Source organism: Mustela erminea, chromosome 6, assembly GCF_009829155.1.
Source record: "Mustela erminea isolate mMusErm1 chromosome 6, mMusErm1.Pri, whole genome shotgun sequence".
In the NCBI taxonomy this organism is placed as follows: Eukaryota; Metazoa; Chordata; class Mammalia; order Carnivora; family Mustelidae; genus Mustela; species Mustela erminea.
In genome coordinates, this window is record NC_045619.1 from 38,787,748 (window position 1) to 38,810,714 (window position 22,967).

Sequence of the window (22,967 nt, forward strand, 5' to 3'; positions counted from 1 at the left end):
TAAATTATTCTAAGGAGTTTGAGATGTGATATACTCTCTGAACTTAGAGCTTTAAAGGAAGCACAGAAAAAAATAAAAGATGAGGCATAAACCCAAAAATAAATTCCAAAGTTTGCTATGGATATATGAATAGTTTCAGGGAGTTTAAAGAGCAGAATGAATTACCAATGGGAAAGCATACTAAAGCTAAAAAGCCTTTTTAAAAAGTAATATTTAGAGGGGAGGGGCAGGATGCTATAAACTAGATAAATTTAATAAACAACATAGAAATAGAAATACTCTTTTTTAAAAAGATTTTATTTATTTATTTATTTATTTGACAGAGAGAGAGAGACAGAGAGAGATCACAAGTAGGCAGAGAGACAGGCAGAAACAGGCTCCCTGCTGAGCAGAGAGCCCAAAGTGGGGCTCGAATCCAGGACCCTGGGATCACGACCTGAGCCGAAGGCAGAGGCTTTAACCCACTGAGCCACCCAGACGCCCCGAAATACTCTACTTCTAAGCGTTCTCTGAGAAATGTGATTTAGATGGTAATAGAACTGCAGGAAGTATTAACGAGTGAACTTCCCAACTAATGTTGATCATTGGAGGGAATTTTTTTTGTTGTGTTGCAGGGCTCTGTCTTATCTTTGCTAATTCAACCCTTTAATGAAATATTAATCTCGACATAGATTGCAAGCTTTTTGAAATGGTGCATGTTCTGTGACAGGACGGAACATAGGCTTAGATGTGTAAGATGAAGTGTAGTGAAGCTAACTAAGTACTAACTCCTCTTTATATCAGAAAATCAGTAACCAGGAATCAGATGCTGATTTTAAAGCAGTTTTTGTATAAAAGCACTTGACCTTTTAGAGAACTTAAAGTGTGAACAAAAGTAATGATATCTGCCAAAAACATTAATAAGTGCACATGGCAGGAATTCAGGGAGTGTTGCTCGCTCGGTAGTCATTCCATATGTTGAATGTCGCCTTCATTCCTAACCATTCTACCATAAAAAGACATTGACAGTCTAGAGTTTAGCCAAATATCTTCACATATCATCTAGCATGGTATTGCAGAGACTTCAAAAGAGGGGCTAAGAGGACGGATGTCCCATGGCTTTAAAAAACAAAACAAACAAACAAAAAAAAACTATAGTTAGGAAGAACCTGAAAAATATAAATTAACATGATTTTAGATTTCCAATCTAAAAATTTATCAGATTATATTGTTGAATTTTCAGGGTGAATGTAACCATTTTTTAAGACTTTTTAAAACCCATTAAAATGCTTAGCTTTGTATTCATTCACCGATTCCTATATGATTATATCCACAGATATTACATCTCCAACTAACAATTTTTACTTATTACTGTAGATCATACCTCACTCCTGTTAGAGATGAAGAGTCCGAATCCCAAAGAAAAGCAAGATCTAGACAAGCAAGACAGTCTAGAAGATCAACACAGGTATATTTAATGTATATGATGTATAAAACTTCAAAACAAATTACCTTTCTCTTTTTCTCTTCTCTGTTAAATATTGATATCATTGGGGCGCCTAGCTGGCTCATTCGGAGGATCTGGAGCCGTGAGTTCGAGCCCATGTTGGTTATAGAGATTACTTAAATAAATTTTTAAAAACTTAAAAAAAAAAAAAGGAAATACCAATGTCAGTATATAATGTGAGTAAATCTTAAAAATAAAGATTGCTTTAGTAATCCTGCGCTATTCTTTTATATATAGCCACATTGTTAATATTATATTTAATCCAATTAGCATAAGCCTTTGTGTGTCTTTGAATATTTATTTATCATTTGTTACGAAGATGGTATCTGGCACAGAGTATTCAATAAGTGTTAATATTTAAGTCTGATAATTATTAAAGAATTCTATGAATTTTTGGAGTTGTGGGAAATAGGTCTATTATGTTAGATATTTCAAACAACTAATGTGCAAGTATGAGGAAAATGTCACCCAATCTAGTTATCATCTCCTTAATTTCCTTGCCATTCTATGCTTTTATCCTCTGTCTGTCCTTTCCTACAGTTGAGTAGCTCCATATCCAGATTTAACTCCTTGATCCTTACTCTTACATTTCAAGCTGAACTGTTTGCTAAGATCTTAATATGTTTTTCCTATCTTTGTACCTTTACTTCTTGAAATCTAACCTGTTCTTCAAGGCTTATCCTTCAAATATTATTTCTTTACTTTACTAAATATTTTCTGCAAATATGTACATAAAAACATAAATACATATAAAGCCAGCATATAAACAATGTATTTATCCGTTTTTCCTTCTTTCTCTGAACTTCTTAGAAATTTGTATGATTTTTCTGTCATCTCTCCTTTGTTTTTGTTAATTTCTTGAATATAGAGACTATTTTTTACATTTTATATCTTTCCCAAAAACTATTGTTGTGGTTGCTCGTGATGAGTCTTAATAGAATGAATGTGACTTGCCAAGTAGAAATTCTGTTTTGGTTTCCAAACCAATTCCAAACATGTGTATTTAACTTTTAATACATTCATATTAAATTTGTCTGCTTATAAGATATTCCTTTGAGACAAGCTATAATGCCTCTCATTATTAAATTTACCCTTTTTGCATACAGGGAGTAACGTTGACTGATCTTCAGGAAGCTGAAAAAACAATAGGAAGAAGTCGTTCTACCCGAACCAGAGAACAAGAAAATGAAGAAAAAGAAAAAGAGGAAAAAGAAAAACAGGATAAAGAAAAGCAAGAAGAAAAGAAGGAATCGGAAACATCAAGAGAAGATGAATATAAACAAAAGTACTCTAGAACATATGATGAGGTAATAGTAAACCAGTATCACAGCTAGGTCAAATGGTATGAATAGTTCTTGTGACTCTCAAAGTGTAAGAGATTTATGTACCAATAGACCATATACAAAATACTAAAAAGGATTTTAACTAGAAATCTGAATTATTTTGAGATGATTCGAACATTATTTTTCCTTTAAAATGAATTTAAGTGTTTATGTGTTTTCAGCTGTTTACTATTTTAAATGGGTATTAATTTTAATATTGCACAGACTTACCAACGTTACAGACCAGTATCGACTGCAAGTTCAACCACTCCATCCTCTTCAGTTTCTACCATAAGCAGTTCACTTTATGCTTCAAGTCAACTAAACAGGCCAAATAGTCTTGTAGGTATAACTTCTGCTTACTCCAGAGGACTAACAAAAGAAAATGAAAGAGGTAAGAAGACCAAATCTTGGAAACACTTTGTTTCCTATAAATAATCCTTTGTATCATTTGTTGTTGTTGTTGTTGTTGTTGTTGTTTTCTTTTATAGTTCAATAGAAAATAAAACAGCATTCCAAACTGGGAATCACTCTGCCATTCTTCCAGAAAGAAAATGACAGATGAGAATGAGACGAGTAGAAAATAAAAATAGAAAATTATGTAGCCTGGCATTGATACATATTGTCTTTATAATTCAAGACTTCACAAAAATTTTTATGTCCAGCAACATAGAAAAAAGTCAGTATAGAAGAACTGTTAGGAGATGGTTTCTAGCTGCAGTTAATAGTGCCTTAAGTTATTTCTTACCTATTGAATGAATCATAGTTGTTAAGTCTTTGTGTTTGAAATTGTTTTAAACTAAAATCACCTACACAAGTAATATCCTTGCTAAAATGAAACTGTTTTTATGCTTATTCTTGAGAAATAGATTTCTTTTTCAGCTGTGTGCTGGCATATTGATGATCACTATTAACATTTCATATAAACTTATTATTTAAATTTTAAATAATTCCTACTTTAAGTCAGAGGTGGGCACTACATATAGTCAATTCTAATTGCAGGCATTTTATATTTTAAAAGAAAATCTCATAGGATTAGTCATGACAGTATCCTGTAGGATAAACTTGAGAAAATTAAGTTTTTCTTAATTTTCAGCTGACTTTTTTGGGTCAGAAATATTTCAGTTCTTTTTGTTTAAGATTTATTATTTATTTGAGAAAGAGAGAGTGCGCGCATGCATATGTAAGTTGTGGGAGAAGGAGAAGCAGAGAGAGGGGGAAAGAGAGAATCTCAAGCAGCAGAATCTCAGCTGAGCACAGAGCCTATTAGAGGACTCAGTCCCACAACTCTGAGATCACGACCAGAGTCAAAACCTAGAATCGGAAGCTTAACTGACTGAGCCCCCACCAGGCACCCCTTCAGTTCTTTAAGCCACTGAGTGTGAGGCCCACATAATGTTTGTAGAAAGTTTGTGCCAATAAAAGTGTAGATTATCATCTTCTACTGAATAACTGGAAGATTCAGCAACAGTGGGTCTAAAAATTCTCGCATATCAACAACTGGCTAGAGCCAAATAGTTATCAGCCCTGCACTACTTGGAATAGTGTCCTCCTGACCCATTTTATCCATTTATATTATCTGGATGGCCACTGTAGGCGTTGGAGTTTGAGATCGTTGCTATAAACCAATTCCAAAAACGACTCTGAAAAACCCTCTTAATACTATAATTTTGGAATTTCTTTTGCTATGTCCCCAAGGAGACTTTTATATATTTTTTTAAGATTTTATTTATTTATTTGACAGATCACAGGTGGGCAGAGGGGCAGGCAGAGAGAGAGGAAGAAGCAGGCTCCCTGCTGAGCAGAGAGCCGATGCAGAGAGCCCAATGCGGAGCTCGATCCCAGGACCCTGAGAGCATGATCTGAGCCGAAGGCAGAGGCTTTAACCCACTGAACCACCCAGATGCCCCTTAAAAAATAATTTTTTAAAAAAAATTTTATTCAGTTGACAGAGACATCACAAGTAGAGCAGCAGGCAGAGAGAGAGGGAGGAGGCAGGCTCCCTGCCGATCAGAGAGCCCAATGCGGGGCTTGATCCCAGGGCCCTGACTGAGATCATGACCTGAGCCGAAGGCAGAGGCTTAACCCACTGAGCCACCCAGGCGCCCCTAAAATTCTTCTCTTGATCAAGAACCTATCCAGTGGGAGATACAAAGACATGTTTAAACCAAGTTTAAACCGTAGGAGCACTGAGAGGGACAAAAAAATAATTCTGATTGGAGAATTTCAGAAGGCTTCATGAAGGAAGTTGACTTTGAATTGTTGTGTATTTTTCTTACAAAATACCGTCAATATATATTGCTACCATGGGGCTCACTGTAATCTTTAACAGAAGGAGAAAAGAAAGAAGAGGAAAAAGAAGGAGAAGATAAATCACAACCTAAATCAATCCGAGAACGACGGAGACCAAGAGAGAAAAGGAGATCTACAGGAGTTTCATTTTGGACACAAGATGTGAGAACCTGTTAACATATAACTCTTGATAGTATACTTAATCTTTCCAGAAGTACATACTAATAATTTCTTATATATCTCAGATTACATATTCTTTAAGTCATCATTATGTATTTTGAGTCAAGTTATTAAATCAGAAAGGTTCTTCTTTATAAGGATAGTTAATGAGTACTTACATTTTTGGTATTACTGAAAATCAAGAATTCTGTCCCAATTTTGAAATAAAAATAATAGCTAATAGGTACAGCTCAGAAAATATATATAACTGTATAGTGGTTAAACGGACTTTACTTTGGACATTCTTTGAAAGAAAGGTGCTTTACATGTTTTTACTATTATTGTATATTAGTTTCAAATATGCAACATAGTGATTCAGCAATTACATACAAAATGCCCACTACAATAAGTGTAGTAACCATCTCTCATTATACAGTTATGACAGTATTAGTGACTATATTCCCTCTGCTGTACTTTTCATCACCTTGACTTACTTTATAAATGGAAGTTTAAACTAATGCCCTTCATCTTTTTAACCTATCTCGCCATCCCCTCTTGAAGCAATCAGTTCGTTCTCTGTATTTATGAGTCTATTTCTGTTTGGTTTTTTGTTAATTTTTTGCGCTTTTAGAGTCCACGTAAAAGTAAAATCATGTGGTATTTGTTTTTCTCTGTTTGACTTATTTCTGTTAGCATAATACTCTCTAGGTCTCACCATGTTGTGAAAGGCAAAATTTCATATTTTTTATGGCTGAGTAATACTCCGTTGTATATATTTTCACATCTTCTTTATTTAATCTCTTGAATGGATACTTTGGTTGCTTCTATGTCTTGGCTATTGTAAATAATGCTGCAGTGAACATGGGGAAAAATCTATCTTTAAGGATTAGTATTTTAGTTTTCTTCGGGTTAATGATATTTCTTTTTAATTTTTTGAGGAAGCTCCATATTGTTTTCCACAGTGGCTGCACCAATTTGCATTCCCACCAACAGAACAAAGGTTCCTTTTTTCCATATTCTCGACAACACTTGTTATTTCTTATCTTTTTGATGCTAACCATTCTGACAGGTGCAAGATAATGTCTCGTAGTGGGATTGGGGGTTTTTTTGCATTTTCCTAATGATTGGTGATTTCGAGCACCTTTCCCTGTATTTGTTAACCATCTGTGTCTTTTTGGAAAAATGTCTTTTTAAGTTCTCTGATTATTTTTTAATCTGCCTTTTTGTTGTTGTTGGTGGTGGTGGTGGTGAGTTGTGTGAGGTTTTTATATTTTTTTAATATTAACTCCTTACCAGATAATATTATTTTCAAGTATCTTTTCTCATTCAGTGAGTTAGACTTTTCATTCGAATGATGGTTTCCTTCATTGTACAAAATTTTTTTAGTTTGATAAGTCCCAGTTTTTTATTTTTGCTGTTCCTTTCCCTTGCCTCAGGGGACAGATCCAAAAATACACTTCTTAAGCCTGATATCCAAGAATTTACTGCCTGTGTTTCTTTTAAATAGTCTTTAATCCATTTTGAGTTTATTTTTGTAAATGGTATTAAAATGGTCCAGTCTCATTCTTTTTCATGTAGCTGTCTGGTTTTCCAGCACCATTTTTTGAAGAGAACGTCTTTCCTTATATATATATTCTTTTGCTTTGTCGAAGATTAATCATATAAGCATGGGGTTACTTTAAGGCTCTCTTTTCTGCTCTGTTGATCTGTGTCTCTTTGTGACAGTATTTTGATTACTATCACTTTGTGTAGTATACCTTGAAATCTTGGATTGTGATACCTCTGGATTTGTTAAGATTCTTTCTCAAGATTGCCTTGGCTTTTCAGGGTCATTTGTGGTTCCATATTACTTTTAGAATTATTTGTTCTTATTCTGTGAAAAATACTATTGCTTTTTGATAGGGATTACATGAATTTGTAGATTGCCTTTAGTGTGGACATTTTGACAGTATTTTTCTAGTCCATGAGCATTGTGTATCTTTTTATTTATTTGTATCATCTTCAGTTTCTTTGACCAATATCTTATCATTTCAGAGTATAGTCTTGTCATCTCTTGGGTTAAATTCATTCCTAGGTATTTTATTCTTTTTGATGCAGTTGTAAATGGGATTTGTTTTTTCTATTTCTCTTTCAGTTTGTTATTAATATGTAGAAATGCAACATATATTTTTGTGTATTGATTTTGTATCCTGCAACTTACTGAATTCATTTATTAGTTCTAATAGTTTTCAGTGGAATCTTTAGGGTTTTCCCTGTATATGTCATCTGTAAATAGTGACAGTTTTACTTATTCCTTACCAGTTTGGATTACTTTTATTTCTTTTTCTTGTCTGATTACATTGGATGGGACTTCCAATACTATGTTGAATGAAAGTGGTAAGAGTGAGTATCCTTGTTGTTTTTCTGATCTCAGAGAAAAAGCTTTCAGCTTTTCACAGTGGGGTATGTTAACTATAGGTTCATCATCTATGGCATTCTTTATGTTGAGGTATGTTTCCTTTAAATCCACTTTGTTGAAAATTTTTATCATGAAAGGATATTGAATTTTGTCAAATACTTTTTCTGCATTGAGACAATCATATTTTTATCCTTCATTTTGTTAATGTGTTATATCATATTGATTGATTTATAGATATTGTACCTTTAGATCCCTGAGATTAGTCCCATGGGATCGAGGGAAATAATCCTTTTAATGTATTGTTATATTTGTTTTGTTAATATTTGCATGTATGTTGATCAGTGATACTGATCTGTAATTTTCTTTTTTTGTGTCTGTCTGATTTTGTTGTCAGGGTAATACTGGCCTTATAGAATGAATTTGGAAGCATTCCTTCCTCTTCTGTTTGTTGTTAGTTTTTTGGGGCTTGGTTTTTTGTTGTTTTGTTGTTGTTGTTGTTGTTGTTGTTTGGAAAAGTTTGAGAAAGATAGGTATTACTTCTTTAAATGTTTGGTAGAACTCATCTGTAAAGCCATCTGATTCTGGACTTCACTCTCTGCTGGGCATTTTTTAAGTACTGATTCAATTTCATTAATGGTGATCGGTCTGTTCAGATTTTTTATCTCTCCCTGATTTAATCTTAGATTATGTGTTTCTAGAAATTTATCCATTTCTTCTAATTCGTTGGCATGTCATTGTTTTTAATAGATTCTTCTAATTCTTTGTACTCCTATGGTGTCCATTGTAACTTCTCTTTCATTTTTTACTTATTTCAGTTCTCTTTTTTTCTTGAGGAAGCTGGCTATAAAGTTTTATCAGTTTTGTTTATCTCTTTTCAAGAACCAGCTCTTAGTTTCATCTATCTTTTGTTTTTTTGTTTTTTAGTCTATATTTCATTTATTTCTGCTCTGATCGTTATTACTTCCTTTTTTCTGCTAACTTTGGGCTTTGCTGTTTTTCTGATTCCTTGAGGTTTAAGGTTAGATTGTTTGAGATTTTTCTTGTTTCTTGAGATAGGCCTGTATCATTGTAAACTTCCCTTTTAGAAGCATTTTTGTTGCATCCCAAAGATTTTGAGCCATTGTTTCCCTTTTCATTTATGTCCAGGTATTTTTTTTATTTCCTCTTTGATTTCTTCTTTGGCCCATTGTTTATTTAGTAGCATGTTGTTTACCGCCACATGTTCATGTTTTTTCTAGTTTTCTTCTAATTGATTTTTAGTTTCATACCATTTTGGTCAGAAAAGATACTTGATATGATTTCAGTCTTAAATATTTTGAGGTTTATTTTGTGGCCTAACATGATCTGTTCTTGAGAACGTCCCATGCGCACTTGAAAAGAATGTATTTTGTTTTTAGATAGAGTGTTCTATACATATCTGTTAATTCTATCTGGTCTAATGTGACTTTCAGAGTCACTGTTTTCTTTTTTTTTTTTTTTTTTTTTAAAGATTTTATTTATTTATTTGACAGAGAGAGATCACAAGTAGGCAGAGAGGCAGGCAGAGAGAGGAGGAAGCAGGCTCCGAGCAGAGAGCCCGATGCGGGACTCGATCCCAGGACCCTGAGATCATGACCTGAGCCGAAGGCAGTGGCTTAACCCACTGAGCCACCCAGGCGCCCCAAGAGTCACTGTTTTCTTAATGATTTTTCTATCTGGATTATCTGTCCATTGATGTAAGTTAAGGTATTAAAAGTTCCCTACTATTATTGTATGATTTCAGTTTTGTCCTTTATGTTTGTTAATACTTGCTTTTTATTTTTAGGTGCTCCTACGTTGGGTATATTGATATTTAAATTCTTATATTCTCTTTTTGGATTGATCTCTTTAACATTATGTAATGCCCTCTTTGTCTCTTTTTATTCTTTGTTTTAAAGTCTGTTTTGTCTAATACAAGTATTGCTACCCACCTTTTTTTTTTTTTCTTCCATTGGAATTTTTTTTTCCATCCCTTTACTTTTAGTCTGTATGTGTCTTTAGATCTGAAATAATTTCTCGTGGGCAGCGTATGGTTGGGTCTTCTTTTTTTTTTAGCCATGCAGTCATCCTGTATCCTTTGATTGGAGCATTTACATTTACAGGAATTACTGATAGGTATGTACTTTCATTTTTGTTCATTGTTTTCTGGCTGTTTTCGTAGTTCTTATCTGTTCCTTTCTTCTCTTGCTTCCCTTGTCATTTGATGACTTTAGTAGTATGCTTGGATTCCTTTCTTTTTATTTTTCGTGTGTCCATTTTAAGTTTTGGTTTGTGGTTACCATGAGGTTTGTATATAACATCTTATGTATACAACGGTCTGTCTTAATAGTCCTCGCTTAAGTTAGAACACAGTCTAAAAATACTTCATTTTTACTCCCTCCTCTGCATTTTATGTATGTGACATATTTCACTACTTTTATTTCGTGTATCCTTTAATTTCTGTAGGTATAATTTATTTTGTTTTTTAACAAATACTTCTGTTTTTTAAGCTTCATATACTAGCCAGTGAAATTTTTTCCTTTTATAATTTTCTTATTTCTAGCTCTGGCCTTGCCTTTTCCACTTACGGAAGTCTCTTTAACATTTCTTATAAGGCTGGTTTAGTGGTGATGAAGTCCTTTAACTTTTTGTCTGGGAAACTCTTTATCCTTCTTTACTTCTTAATGATAACCTTTCTAGGTAATCTTGGTTGTAGGTTTTTTTTCAGAAGGTTCTAGGTTTTTTCCATGACAGTCTTATGTCATGCCATTCTCGTCTGGCCTGCAAAGTTTCTGCTGAAAAATAAGCTAACAGCCTTACAGGGTTTCCCTTGTACATAGTTGGTTTTAAGATTCTCTTTATCTTTAATTTTTGATGTTATGATTAATAAATATCTTGGTGTGGACCTCTTGTTTTCCTATTGTTTGGTGATCTGTGTACTTCCTGGATCTGGATATCTGTTCCCTTTCCCAGGTTAGGGAAGTTTTCAGTTATTATTTCTTAAAATAAGTTTTCTGCCTCTTTCTCTCTCTCTTCTTCTAAGACCTCTATACTGTTAATGTTAATATCTTTGGTATTGTTATAAATTCCCTTAACCTATCCTCATTTTTTAGTTCTTTTTTTTCTCTTGTTCAGCTTGGATGCTTTCTACTACCCAGTCTTCCAGATTGCAGATTCATTCTTTTGTATTCTCTAATCTGCTGCTGACTCTAGTATGTATTTTTCATTTCAGTTACTGTATTCTTCGGCTCTGATTGGTTCTTTTTTATATTTTCTTTTTCTTTGTTGAAATTCACCCTTAGTTCATCCATTCTTCTCTCAAGTCTGGTGAACATCTTTATGACCATGACTTAGAACCTATACCAGGTATATTGGTTATTTCCATTTTGTTTTGTTCTTTTTCAGAGGTTTTGTCTTATTCTTTCATTTGGAACATAGTTGTCTGTTTCCTCGTTTTGTGTTTGTTTCTCTGTATCACGTGGGTCAGCCATGTCTCCTAGTTTTGAAAGTAGTGGCTTGTGGTTTTGGGGTGCCCTGTAACACAACCCTTCCCCCCACCCTATTAACAAAACCAGGCGCTCCAGCATAGGGGATGGGATCCCCTGTGTAAGCTGTGTGTACCTTCCTCTTGTAACTAGGCCTTGATCTGGGGGCATTAGTGGTGGGCTGGCCCTCAGCCCAGCTGGCTACAGTGATCAGCTGCACCTACTACAGTTGCACTGCTGGGCAGTGCTGGTCCCCAGTGCAGCTGACTGAGAAGTCTGACTGTAGCTGCTGTGGGTAGGCTGGTGGGTGGGACTGGCTCTCCCCGTCCCCAGGACAGGAGTAGTTTTGAAAGTGTTCTAGGACCCCCACCCCAGTGCTGCCCACTAGGTGTGATGGGGCAGTAATCATTTTCTGGGGACACAAGTTTTGACAAAGGCTGCCCATCAGGTGTTGCAGAGCAGGAGCCACTTTGAAGGGGTGCCTGCCAGCATGAGTGGATTGAGCAGGGAGCATCCATGGGCAAAGCTGGGGTGGGGTAAGCATTGCTAGCAAGGTAGATAGAGGGTGTCAGAACTGGCCCTTATGTCTGGCCAACTAGGCAGAAGGGGGTTGGAAATGGTGCTAACTAGTACCTTCTTCCCTAGAGAGAATCCCTGCAAATCCCAGACCCTCAAGCACATGCTCTCAAATTAGTAAGTGAAAATCTTCATGTATAACCCAGGTGCTTTTCAAACTGCTGCTTCAGCACAGGGTCTCCTCTATACAAATGACATAGTACGCTGGCCCTTTGAAAGTGGAATATCCGTTTCCTTTAGTCTTCTGACTCTTTCAGAGTTAAGCCCATTCATTTTCAAAGTTACTGGAGTTAATCCCTTCTTATTTTCAAAGCCAGATGTTACAGGGATTCATCTTCCCCATGCAGGTCCCCAGAGTAGGGGTTGCCCACTGTGAGGCATGATGGGCCTTGTACCTCGAGGAGGAGTTCTGTACCTATGATAATCCTCTCATTTGTGGGTTGCCATATGAGAGCTTTGGTACTCAACTGCCTCTCTACCCCGCCTGCCCTTCTCCAGGGGGCTTCTGTATGTTTTTTTTAGCAATGGAAGATCTGTTCTGCTAATTTTCAGGTTGTTTTCAGAGTGAGTTTTTACATTATATGTAGCTGTTGCCTCAGTGTGTCCATGGAGGGAGGTAAGCTCAGGATCCTCCTACCTCACCATCTTAAGATGCTTTACATTCCATTTTCATGAATATGATTATATAATATACATAACAATTAGTTACATCTCAAGTGATGTTTGCTAGAAGTTGTGCTTTGGCTTATCAAATTGTAACATTCATTCAAAATTTTATTTTTTTTCCTTATCCCTGATTGTATATATGGGTAACATTGCTATTCATATACAGGAGAAAGAATAACTATAGTGTAGCACAGTTAACACGAAATTTATGCTGTTTCAATAGAACATTTTACTATGGAAGGACAAACATAATCTGTTTGGGTTTTTCCAGCCTCTTTGGTTTGTTTTATTGTTGTTGTTGTTTTTGTTTTGTTTTGTTTTGTTTTGTTTTTATTTTTATTTTAATTTTTAATACAGAAAATTCAAATGTACAAAAGTAACAGAGAAGTATAATGACCCCACCCCAGATATCCCTACACTTCCCAAATCCCATATTATTTGAAGAAAATCTATAGAATATCATTTCATCTAAAAATTTTAATTTGTACTTTCAAGAGGAAAGGATTTTTTAAAAATTACCAGAATTAATATTTTTAATAAAAGTAATCACAGTATGTATACCATACAGCAAATGATCACAATACTGTGATCACATTTATTGTTAAGTAAGTTAACTGTAAATCCTTAATATTTAATATCCAATTTTCATATCCATTCAACTTATATATGCCATAAGTGGTTTGTTGTAGTTTTATACTTTGCTGGTTTGATTGGAATATAGTAGGGGTTATGCATTATGAATAGTACATCTTTAATGCCTCTTTTAATCGGTTTCTCCTTCCATCTCATTTTTTTCCTTACAGTTATTTTTGAATGAACTTGGGTTATCATATCCCAGAAGTGTTGTTTAACACATTAATGTGGTTTTTTATATTTCCTATAAATTGGTAACTGCCATTTTACCAACTGGTAACTACCAGGTAGAGAATTGATCCCATTGTGGTTCAAAAATTCTTTTGGCAAGGTATCTTTGTTCATCAAGAAGAATATGATATCTGGTTTATTTTAATTGATTGCTCATTACCATTTTAATAACAGAAACAAAACCTTACAGTCTTAATTAGCACCCTAACGTAGTTACTCTTATTACTTAAAATTATCTTTTTAATAAGTCGCTGTATTAGGAAATTCATAGTCAAAGCTGTGTTTGTTAAACAGTATTTATTTTTCCCCAGTTTTATTCAGACCAGCTCTCCCTTCAGAACTTCACTTTCTGGAATATCCTTAACTTTGCATTGTAAGGATTTTTCCTGGGATTCAAATTGGCAGTACTCATCTTTTTAATTTGAACCTGCATTAAATTGTATTCTAATTAGCCATCAGAGGACAGGTCTTCTTTCCCCATCTTAGCTACATTTGAAGCTATATCAGCTTCAAATACATACAAAAAGAACCAAGAGCTCTGTCAAAGGAAGGGTATTATGTAGTTAGGCAGCTTTTTAATCTCTTGTATTAGTAGCCCCCCCCCTTTTTTGATTACTACTTTTAGGACCTGTGAACTTTCCCACTTTTTAAATTTCCAGTTTCAGTGTTTTCCCGTGAAACTGCAGTTTTTAAAAACAATCATTTCATGAGGTGGAATTCATAATTTTTATATTAACATTTATATTAATAAAACTAACAACAGCACCACTGATTTTGCCTGATTTCTATTTAGTGTACTGTAAACGCCCAAGAAATTTCCAGATATTGATAAACTACCTAAATATAATAGGACTTATGCATAAATCTTGACAAGCTTATAGAATCCCAACTTTTCTTACTTAATATAATGAATTTCCTATTTTTGCTGCCCCATTATAGTGGAGTGTCTAAATAGTACATTTTAACTATTAAAGCACATGCAGTATCATTACAGTATAAAATGTAATACCTTCTGCTAAGCCTCCAGTTTCCTCACCCCCACTGTGAATGTGTTTCCTAAATCATGTTTTTAGGTAGATGATCTTTTTTCACCATGCATGTTAACCTGCTTAGATTGTGTCATGCAGACAAAATAAGGCTTCTTCAAAACAGGATAGAAAAATTCCCACTTAAAGATTAGTTTTCCTTTTGATTTGTTTCCTGGTAGATTTTTCTCAAGGGTTGTTTCAAATTAGAAAAGCCCTGGGGCATCTGGGTGGCTCAGTTGGTTAAGCAACTGACTCTTGATTTCCACGGAGACCTGATCTCAGGGTCATGAGATTGAACCCCACATCAGGCTTCCAGCTCAGCAGGGAGTCTGCTTGAGCTTCTCTCTGCCTCTCCCATCCCCACCACATACCCCCCACCTCTTACTTGCATGCTCTCTCTCAAATAAATCTTTTTTTAAAAATTAGAAAAGCCTTAAAAAATTTAAGTATCAAGTGTTTGATATTTATTTTTACTTTTCTAAAATAAATTGACAATGTATTTTAGAGCGATGAAAATGAACAAGAGCAACAATCAGATACAGAAGAAGGATCCAATAAGAAAGAAACTCAGGTAAAAAGCATTTGTGTTTAGAAGTATTCGTATTTTTTAAGGATTGCTATTTGCTTGTGTTTGTATTTATTCATGCAAGACAGTTACTGCACACTGTTCCCGCATGCTGGGGATAGACTTAGAGCTTCTCTGGGGTCAGGGGTAAATGGACTGGAAGGGACACAAAGAATATTTTAGAAACAATGGAAATATTCTGGATCTTGATTATAATGGTGATTTTCTGGATATATACAGCTGTCAGACTTACCAAACTGCATACCCTAAGTGAATAGTTTATTATATATAAATTAATCTTCAAAGTTGAAAAGAAAAAAAAAGTAAGGGATATCGAGAAGTAGTGGAGGGCAAAGTTAGCTTCTAGAGAAGACAGTAAGTAGGTCTTTTTTAACTTTCTTGACATTCGTTTAGAAATTTAGTGCTCTAAAGGACTTTTATATTATCAGAACTTACTGTACCAACAGTCTTCTCCAAAAAGGCATTTTTTCCTCCTCAGTAGTGATGAAGAAACTAAGGCAAGTTTGAATGACTTAAAGGGTTACATAACTAGCAAATTCTGAAAGTTTCTTCCCACTGTTTTTCCCCCTCTATTCCCTATTGTTTGGCTGCGAAGAAAGCTGACATGCTTTAAAGACCTCTATTCACATAAGGGTAGAGCCATATAATATGAATTAGTTCTAATCTTCTAAGCTTAGCAGTATCTAACCTGAAATAGCATTCTGTCATATCATCTTTATTTTTTACTTGGAGTTCCTAAATAGAGGTATTGAAATTCTTTTCAGTCAGCAAGGATGTACATTAATATGAAGTGACCAGAAGTTGGTTACTTGTGCTATGTGACTGTGGATGTTACTTTTAGGGCCAAGTTTGGTATTTGGTCCTGAAAGGTACTTTTATTTTATAAATAGGTACCCAGACAGATAATAAAGAATTAATTACTTCCAAGGGTAAATTATTTGCAGGGTGAAGTTTTATCACCTTTAAACCCTTTGCCTCTCAGTTGTTAGCATCCCCCAATTCCCCTGTATCTTGTGTTTATTATATTCTGTAAACCTGACCGTTGTCTTCCTTTCCCAGTGGTGAATTCCCATCTTTCAAGGGAAAAATACTAGGTAAACAAGAGGGAATGGGTTAGTAAACCATATCACACAGACCTCACATCCCACCAGGCTGGGATAGAAGGGAAAAGGTTTTCTGACTTCGAGTTGTGACTTTGAAGCATATTGCTTCTTGTGTTTAAATATCCCTGTTAAAGTTATACATGAGATACATTAAGACTGAGTAGAAAATTGTTTGTAGGGAGAAACATTTTCTTAGTTCCAAACATTTTAAATAGGTTTGTTCATTTTAAATAAGGGGTTATTTAGCTCTTGTTTTTGTGCTAGCATTCAGTTACAAGTAACAGAAAACCCAACTGAAACCAAATTGGACAAAGAATTTGTTATGCTCCTGTTGTATTACACAACCTTCTATGTCAGCTTCATCCTCAAGCAGGTATACCTCACCGGGCTGGGATTTATAATAATTGGCTTGGACTAGGCAAAGTCTACCACTAGGGTAGTGCAGCCATTTTACTACTAACGTGGGCTGTATACCATCTCACTTAAACCAGTTGACTGGTACACTGTGAGGAAAAGGAAGAATGGAAGTTAACGAGTCTTTACAGTAAACTAGAAAAGTGCTTCTGGCCATTAGATATGCCACTCTCTTTTAAAAGCTTGTGGCATCGGGGATGCCTGGGTGGCTCAGTCAGTTAAACATCTGTCTCCAGCTCAGAGCATGATCCCAGGGTGCTGGGATCGAGTCCCTCACGAGGCTTCTTGCTCATTGAGGAGCCTGCTTCTCTCTCTCTCTTCTGCTCCCGCCGCTTGTGTGCCTGCTCACTCACCCTCTCTCTCTCTGATGAATAAATAAATAAAATCTTTAAAGGAGGGGGCGGGGCACCTGGGTGGCTCAGTTGATAAGCATCTGCCTTCTGGTCCTGGGATTCAGCCTCCCCACACTGGGCTCCCTGCTGAGCAGGAAGCCCACTTCTCCCTCTCCTACTCTGCCTGCTTGTGTTCCCTTTCTGTGTCTCTGTTTATCAAATAAATAAATAACATCCTAAAAAAAAAATTGTAGCATCAGCCCCTGCTTTTCCTTGTAAAAGTATTAGCAAAATTCTTCTGTGCATTTTCTGAAGTAAATAATGTCATCACCTCAGAAGTGTGTTTGATAATAGAACTTCCATTCAGGTTATAGAATCCAAGTTAACCACATTAAAAAATGGCATTGGGTCATGTACTTTTTTGCTTCAAAGGTAAGCAAATAGTAAATTTCAAAAAGTTCCTCCAAATTCAGAATTGCATGTGAAACTCAAGCTGTCTACCTTCAGAATATAAATTAAAAGAAATTAAGATTAAACTTTATCACAGAAAATTGCATGATTTTATCATAACATTTGTTGTTATTAGAATTATATATTATTAGAATCATGTGTTACAACATTCTTTCTAAAAATAGGACTTCTGTTGCTTTGGCTATTGTGATTTGCTTTCATTAAGTTATTGTATAATAAAACTTTAATCATGCAAAGGATATTAGTAATCAAGAATTTAAGGGGTGCCTGGGTGGTGCAGTGGGTTAAGCCTCTGCCATCTGCTCAGGTCATGATCTCAATGTCCTGGGATAGAGCCCTGTATGGGGCTCTCTGCTCAGCAGGGAGCCTGCTTCCCCCTCTCTCTCTGCCTGCCTCTCTGCCTACTTGTGATCTCTGTCTGTCAAATAAATAAATAAAATCTTTAAAACAAAAAAAAGGGATTTAAGTATGACACCAAGGCAAGAAAAAAGAGTAACAGATTTAATTATTTAAACATATAAAACTAGAATACGACAGAAATGATACCTTTCTTAAAGTGAGACACATTTGCTCAGTTAAAAGTGAATAATCTTGGCATCTATCATACTTTAAAGTTTAGTATTTATATTATGAAAAAACTCTAGGAAAAGAGAGACAGAATACATGAAACTTAAAATTTTACAAAAGAAGAAATACAAGTGGCCAATAAGCTTGAAAATGCATTTAATTTTACTAATAACCGAAGACATGACAATTAATATAAAAAAGTAAAATTGGCAAAGGCTAGTAATGCTCAGATTTGGTATGATCACTATTGAAATAGTATTTTTATATAAGGTTTTGGAACTGTAACAAATTCATCCTTTACAGAAATTAGTTTAACAGTACAAATCAGAAATTCATACATGGATATCAATACAAAAAAAGGTAACAGTAGTTATCTAGAGGGTTGGAGGCCAGGGGAGTTATAGAGGAACTTTTTAGGCTGTGGTACTTTTAGATAAGCTTATGGTTCTGTAATTAAGTATATTTTTACTTTGAAAAAATAATTTTGAAATACAGGGAGCAAGAACATTGCTATATGAAATAAGGACATACGCTAAATGAAATAGGCTAGTCCTGAAATAGACATAATGTATGATCCCACTTATATGAGGTATCTAGTCAAACTCTTAGAAAGTAGAATTGTTTCTAGGGGTGAGGGTAGAAGAATATGGGGAGTTGTTCAATGTGTATAAAGTTTGTTTTGCAAGATAAGAATATTCTAGAGCTGTGTTGCACAACAATGTGAATATGTTAACGCTATTGAGCTGTACTCAAAGTAGTTTAGATGGTAACTTTTATGTCATGTGTTTTTATTACAGTCTCAAAAATGTAACAAATAACAATGATAGCACCATAATTTTTAAAGACAAAGAAATGGAATTTGAGTGATTTCTGTGACTGCCTAGAGTTTTGTTTGTTTGTTTTTTAATTTAAATCAGTGAACCAGAGTGCAAGTTGTGAGATGAATGGCGATGTTTCCATTTGATATTTACACATTTTACTTCATACATGATATTTTTCTAAATTTGAGTAATATCTCTTGGTTTTTTTGGCTCTGGGTTTTTTTTTAATTGAGATATAATTGACATACAATATTGTATTAGTTTTAGGTGTTCAACGTAGTGATTCATTATTTGTATATATTGGAAAATGATCACCACAGTAAGCCTAGTTAATATCCATTCCCACACATAGTTACATTTTTCCCCCGTGATAAGAACTTTCGAAGTCTATTCGCTTAGCAGTATTTGAATTGAATCTCTTGAAAGCTGAAATTTAACTCAAAATTGTTATTGTCATAAAATTAATGAACAAATCAATGAAATAAAGCATTATTACATCAAAAACTAGGAAGCAAGTACAAAATTAAAATTGGTTTTGCAAAGGAAATTTAAGTAGACTAAATAGACTAAGGCATTTTTAGTCCAAATGAGATTTTTAACAATCCCAAAGGAACCCAATAATTTTACAGTGCATTCAAAGATAAATGTAATGGAAAAATACAAATACCTAATTCAGAAATTTAACGAACCATTTTTGGATAGTTGCCTTATAGAAAAGTATAGTTTGAGCAAGAGCTTTTTTTTTTTTAAGATCTTATTTATTTGACAGAAAGAGATCACAAGTAGGCAGAGAAGCAGGCAGAGGGGGAGGGGGAAGCAGACCCCCTCCAGGACCCTGGGATCATGACCTGAGCTGAAAGCAGAGGCTTAACTCACTGAGCCACCTAGGTGCCCCAAGCAAGAGCTTTAATAGAAAGGGAAAGAGCTCAACATGACCACCCCCCACCCAAAAAACACACCTGCTTTGTCCTGAACTAAGATTCTTTTACTCTAATAATTTCACCATTTGGATGAGCAGAGTTATGAAACAGTGTTAAAGTATACCATTTGCTTGAGAAAATTAAGTCCTAATTTCCTGTCTCCAATTGCTAAACTTTGATGGAATTTATAGACTTATAGCTGGATTTTAAATGTAATTATGTGTATAGTATTGTACATAAAATACCTAAGGTATTCAGTTGTTTGCCTCTCATGTTACTGCCTTAAAAACAGAAAAATAGTTGCTTTGTGATAACACATAGTAAACTTAACATTTCTTTTTTTTTTTTTTTTTTTTTAAAGATTTTATTTATTTATTTGTAAGAGAGAGAGAGAGTGAGAGCGAGCACAGGCAGACAGAGTGGAAGGCAGAGTCAGAGGGAGAAGCAGGCTCCCTGCGGAGCAAGGAGCCCGATGTGGGACTCGATCCCAGGATGCTGGGATCATGACCTGAGCCGAAGGCAGCTGCCCAACCAACTGAGCCACCCAGGCGTCCCGACATTTCTTAATATAAATAAACATATTACTTTCTCCTGGATAGGTAGAAGTAGGAGATATATGTCTTAGCCTTTCTTTTTCCCTTCCCATTAAAATATTGTATGGTGGCATTTATAGGAATTTGTAAACAATGATCATAAATAGTGAAGTGTATTTATATGGTTATTGTGCATGAAAAATATATAGTGACTGTTCTAGAACTTCTGAACCATCACATTAAAGTTAAAACATATGTAATGAATAGATAAGTTAGTTTAAAAGTGTGAAAATAGTATAAATGTTAAATTTACTTCATCGGTCAAGTTACTTTAATAAGAGTATAAAAATTTAATATACCTCTGTCTTTTTCTTTTCTAGACGGATTCCATTTCTAGGTATGTTTTACATTTTTACTGACTTTTTTCTTATTTTTATTCTGTGTTGCTTAGTATTTACAGATTTTGTGAGTTAGAATTACTTAAATAATAAAAATCTATAGATGTTTAGATGACCTAATAACTGTTACCAGCTTTCTTTGTCAAAGCCTTTACTTCTAGTTCAGTAGTCATAGTAAGTCACTAAAAAAAATTTTTTTTTCTTAAATCCTTAAAACAGTGATAACTTTTTAAGTTTTAAGCTTCCTAAATTATGTTAATATTAACTATGTCATTATTAACAGCAGAGGCTGATGAAACTCACCAGAAATTTATTTGATTGAGTATTCTGCATCTTCTCTCTGATCCCTGCTTTAGATAAAAGAAGAACAAAGAAGACACTAAAAACTGTCATCTAGCTCAAAATTATTCACCTTTTAGAGAACCTCCATAGTGTCCTTAAGTCTAATCTCCATTCCATTTCTCTTGCTCATAATATTTAACCAAAACCTTGTAAAACCAAAAACAGATTTTTATATATTAATGATTCTATTGAAATGTAGAGGCGATAGCATTTATCAGGAAAAGGAAACCTGAATTCATAACAAGATAATAAGAAAATTCACATGTGCAAATGAGATATGTTCTTTCTGTTCAGGGCAGACCTACTATCTATCAGTTTGGATAGAGGAGTTTATCAAATCTGAGCTGTTAATTTTTAAACAATTACATGCCACTTAAAATGCTACCAATTAAACTATGATACACCATCGGTTTATAAGCCATGTTCTGATTTCAAAGATTTTAAAATGTAGAAAACGTGTGCAGTTTAAAATTGTTGAAATAACTTATCGTGTGAAACCAATTCTGACTTTTTACATATAGATGTATTGACTCTCTTCCTCAAATAATAGAAATTAATAGTATTATAAATAACTTTGCATTTATTACCACAGATACAGATGATAATAGATGAAAGAGAATGTTATCTACTATTTTGGAATATCAAGTTAAAATATACTAAGTTGCATGTTAATAAAAGCCTATAATAAAGATTTTGACTTTAACTCATCTTTTAAAGATATGAAAGCAGTTCCACATCAGCTGGTGATCGGTATGATTCCTTGCTGGGTCGCTGTGGATCATACAGTTACTTAGAAGAAAGAAAACCTTATAGTAGCAGGCTAGAAAAGGATGACTCCACTGACTTTAAAAAGGTACTTGGATTACTTAATTATTTAACTGTGTAATTAAAAATAATCTTTTGTGTTAGTATATTTATGTTTGGATATTATTCCTGGAAACTCATAATGAAATCAGTGTTTTACTTTAATTTTCAGTTTGGAACACTAAATGGTAGCTGTTCGTTTTTTTTAAAAGGAAGAGACTTTATATCACACTTAAGTGTCTCAGGCCAGTACTGTGATGCTGTGACTGAGCTGAAAAGAGGCATGGGCACAGGGTGGGCAGGAGGGTTGTGTGTGCATGTACACTCACACAAGCATGCACACCCACTTTTTTTTTACCTATTTGTCAATAAAAGGCAGCCAAACAAAGAACAAAGCTTTTCCTAGGATCATACAGTTTTTCCTAGATAACTAAAAAACTTGTGGTACTGTAAGTACTATTACATCTTAACGATGAAAATAACAATGAAAGAAGTCCTGGAAATTCAACAGTCTAGTATTCTTACTCTCATAATTCCTAATATTATGAGCTTAGAATAAACCTGATGAAGTTTGTTGGGGGGAAAAGAAGGCTTGTGATATGTGTACATGTTCCCCCAAGTAGTTGGCAACTATTTGAATGGGTGTCTTATAAGCTAAGTCAGCAAAAAAAGGAAAGTAGGGGGTCAGTTTACATTATGTATAAGGTTGTCATTTATTCAGTAAAGAACTAAACACTGAATTGTCCTAAGTAGTGAGCTTCTACTCGTGAGTAGTAGAGTTGGAGATACTGTCCTGCTCTTACGGACATTTTCCATGTAATGGGAGAGACCAACATGATCATACAGCCATATTAACAAATATATAACTTAGAAATTGAAAGAATTACCTGAAGTAAAGAATCTATTTCATAAGAGTTTATAACAAAGGAAAGTGGCAGGGCCTAAAGATAGAATTCCTAAAGAAGTGAAGCTTCAGAAGCGAATCATAGAAGGACAATTAGTTAACTAGCAAAATGGAAGAAAACCTATTCTAGATGGAGTGAAATAGGAAGACATAGACCTGGTGGAAAGGCACAAGATGCATTGAAGTAATTAAATTTTCAGTGTGCCAGTAGAGCAGAAGGGATGGTAGTGTGAGGATGCACTCAGCTCTAAAGCCCAGGACCAAACCGTACAGTGCTTCAGGCTATTTTAAGGGTATCTTTATACTGAGAACACTGGGAAGCTATTCAGGGGTTTCTAACGTCAGGGTTAATGGAATGGTTGGCATATGAAGTTGAGATTATTTTAAAAAGTTAACTCTTAACTTGCTACATATAGGACAAATTAGAGGGAGGTCAGAAAAATAATTCTAGTATTAAGAGATGATTTTAACCATCTATACTCGTAGTAAGTAGAGATGG

General features: G+C 34.6%; 1 protein-coding gene across 7 annotated transcripts in view; it reads left to right on the top strand.

Moving 5' to 3' along the window:
- The window catches only part of PPP1R12A (protein phosphatase 1 regulatory subunit 12A), a 148,278-nt gene that overhangs the window by 112,464 nt on the left and 12,847 nt on the right, over positions 1 to 22,967 (top strand). For 5 of the 7 annotated variants that reach the window (XM_032346911.1, XM_032346916.1, XM_032346915.1 and 2 more), the window contains 8 exons: positions 1,357 to 1,447; positions 2,593 to 2,793; positions 3,034 to 3,202; positions 5,141 to 5,262; positions 11,785 to 11,832; positions 14,779 to 14,844; positions 20,401 to 20,417; positions 21,478 to 21,613. In XM_032346911.1, the coding sequence (XP_032202802.1) occupies positions 1,357 to 1,447; positions 2,593 to 2,793; positions 3,034 to 3,202; positions 5,141 to 5,262; positions 11,785 to 11,832; positions 14,779 to 14,844; positions 20,401 to 20,417; positions 21,478 to 21,613 (850 nt within the window). The remainder of the gene's footprint in view (positions 1 to 1,356; positions 1,448 to 2,592; positions 2,794 to 3,033; positions 3,203 to 5,140; positions 5,263 to 11,784; positions 11,833 to 14,778; positions 14,845 to 20,400; positions 20,418 to 21,477; positions 21,614 to 22,967) is intronic. The other 2 variants (XM_032346912.1, XM_032346917.1) reach the window with 1 other exon arrangement.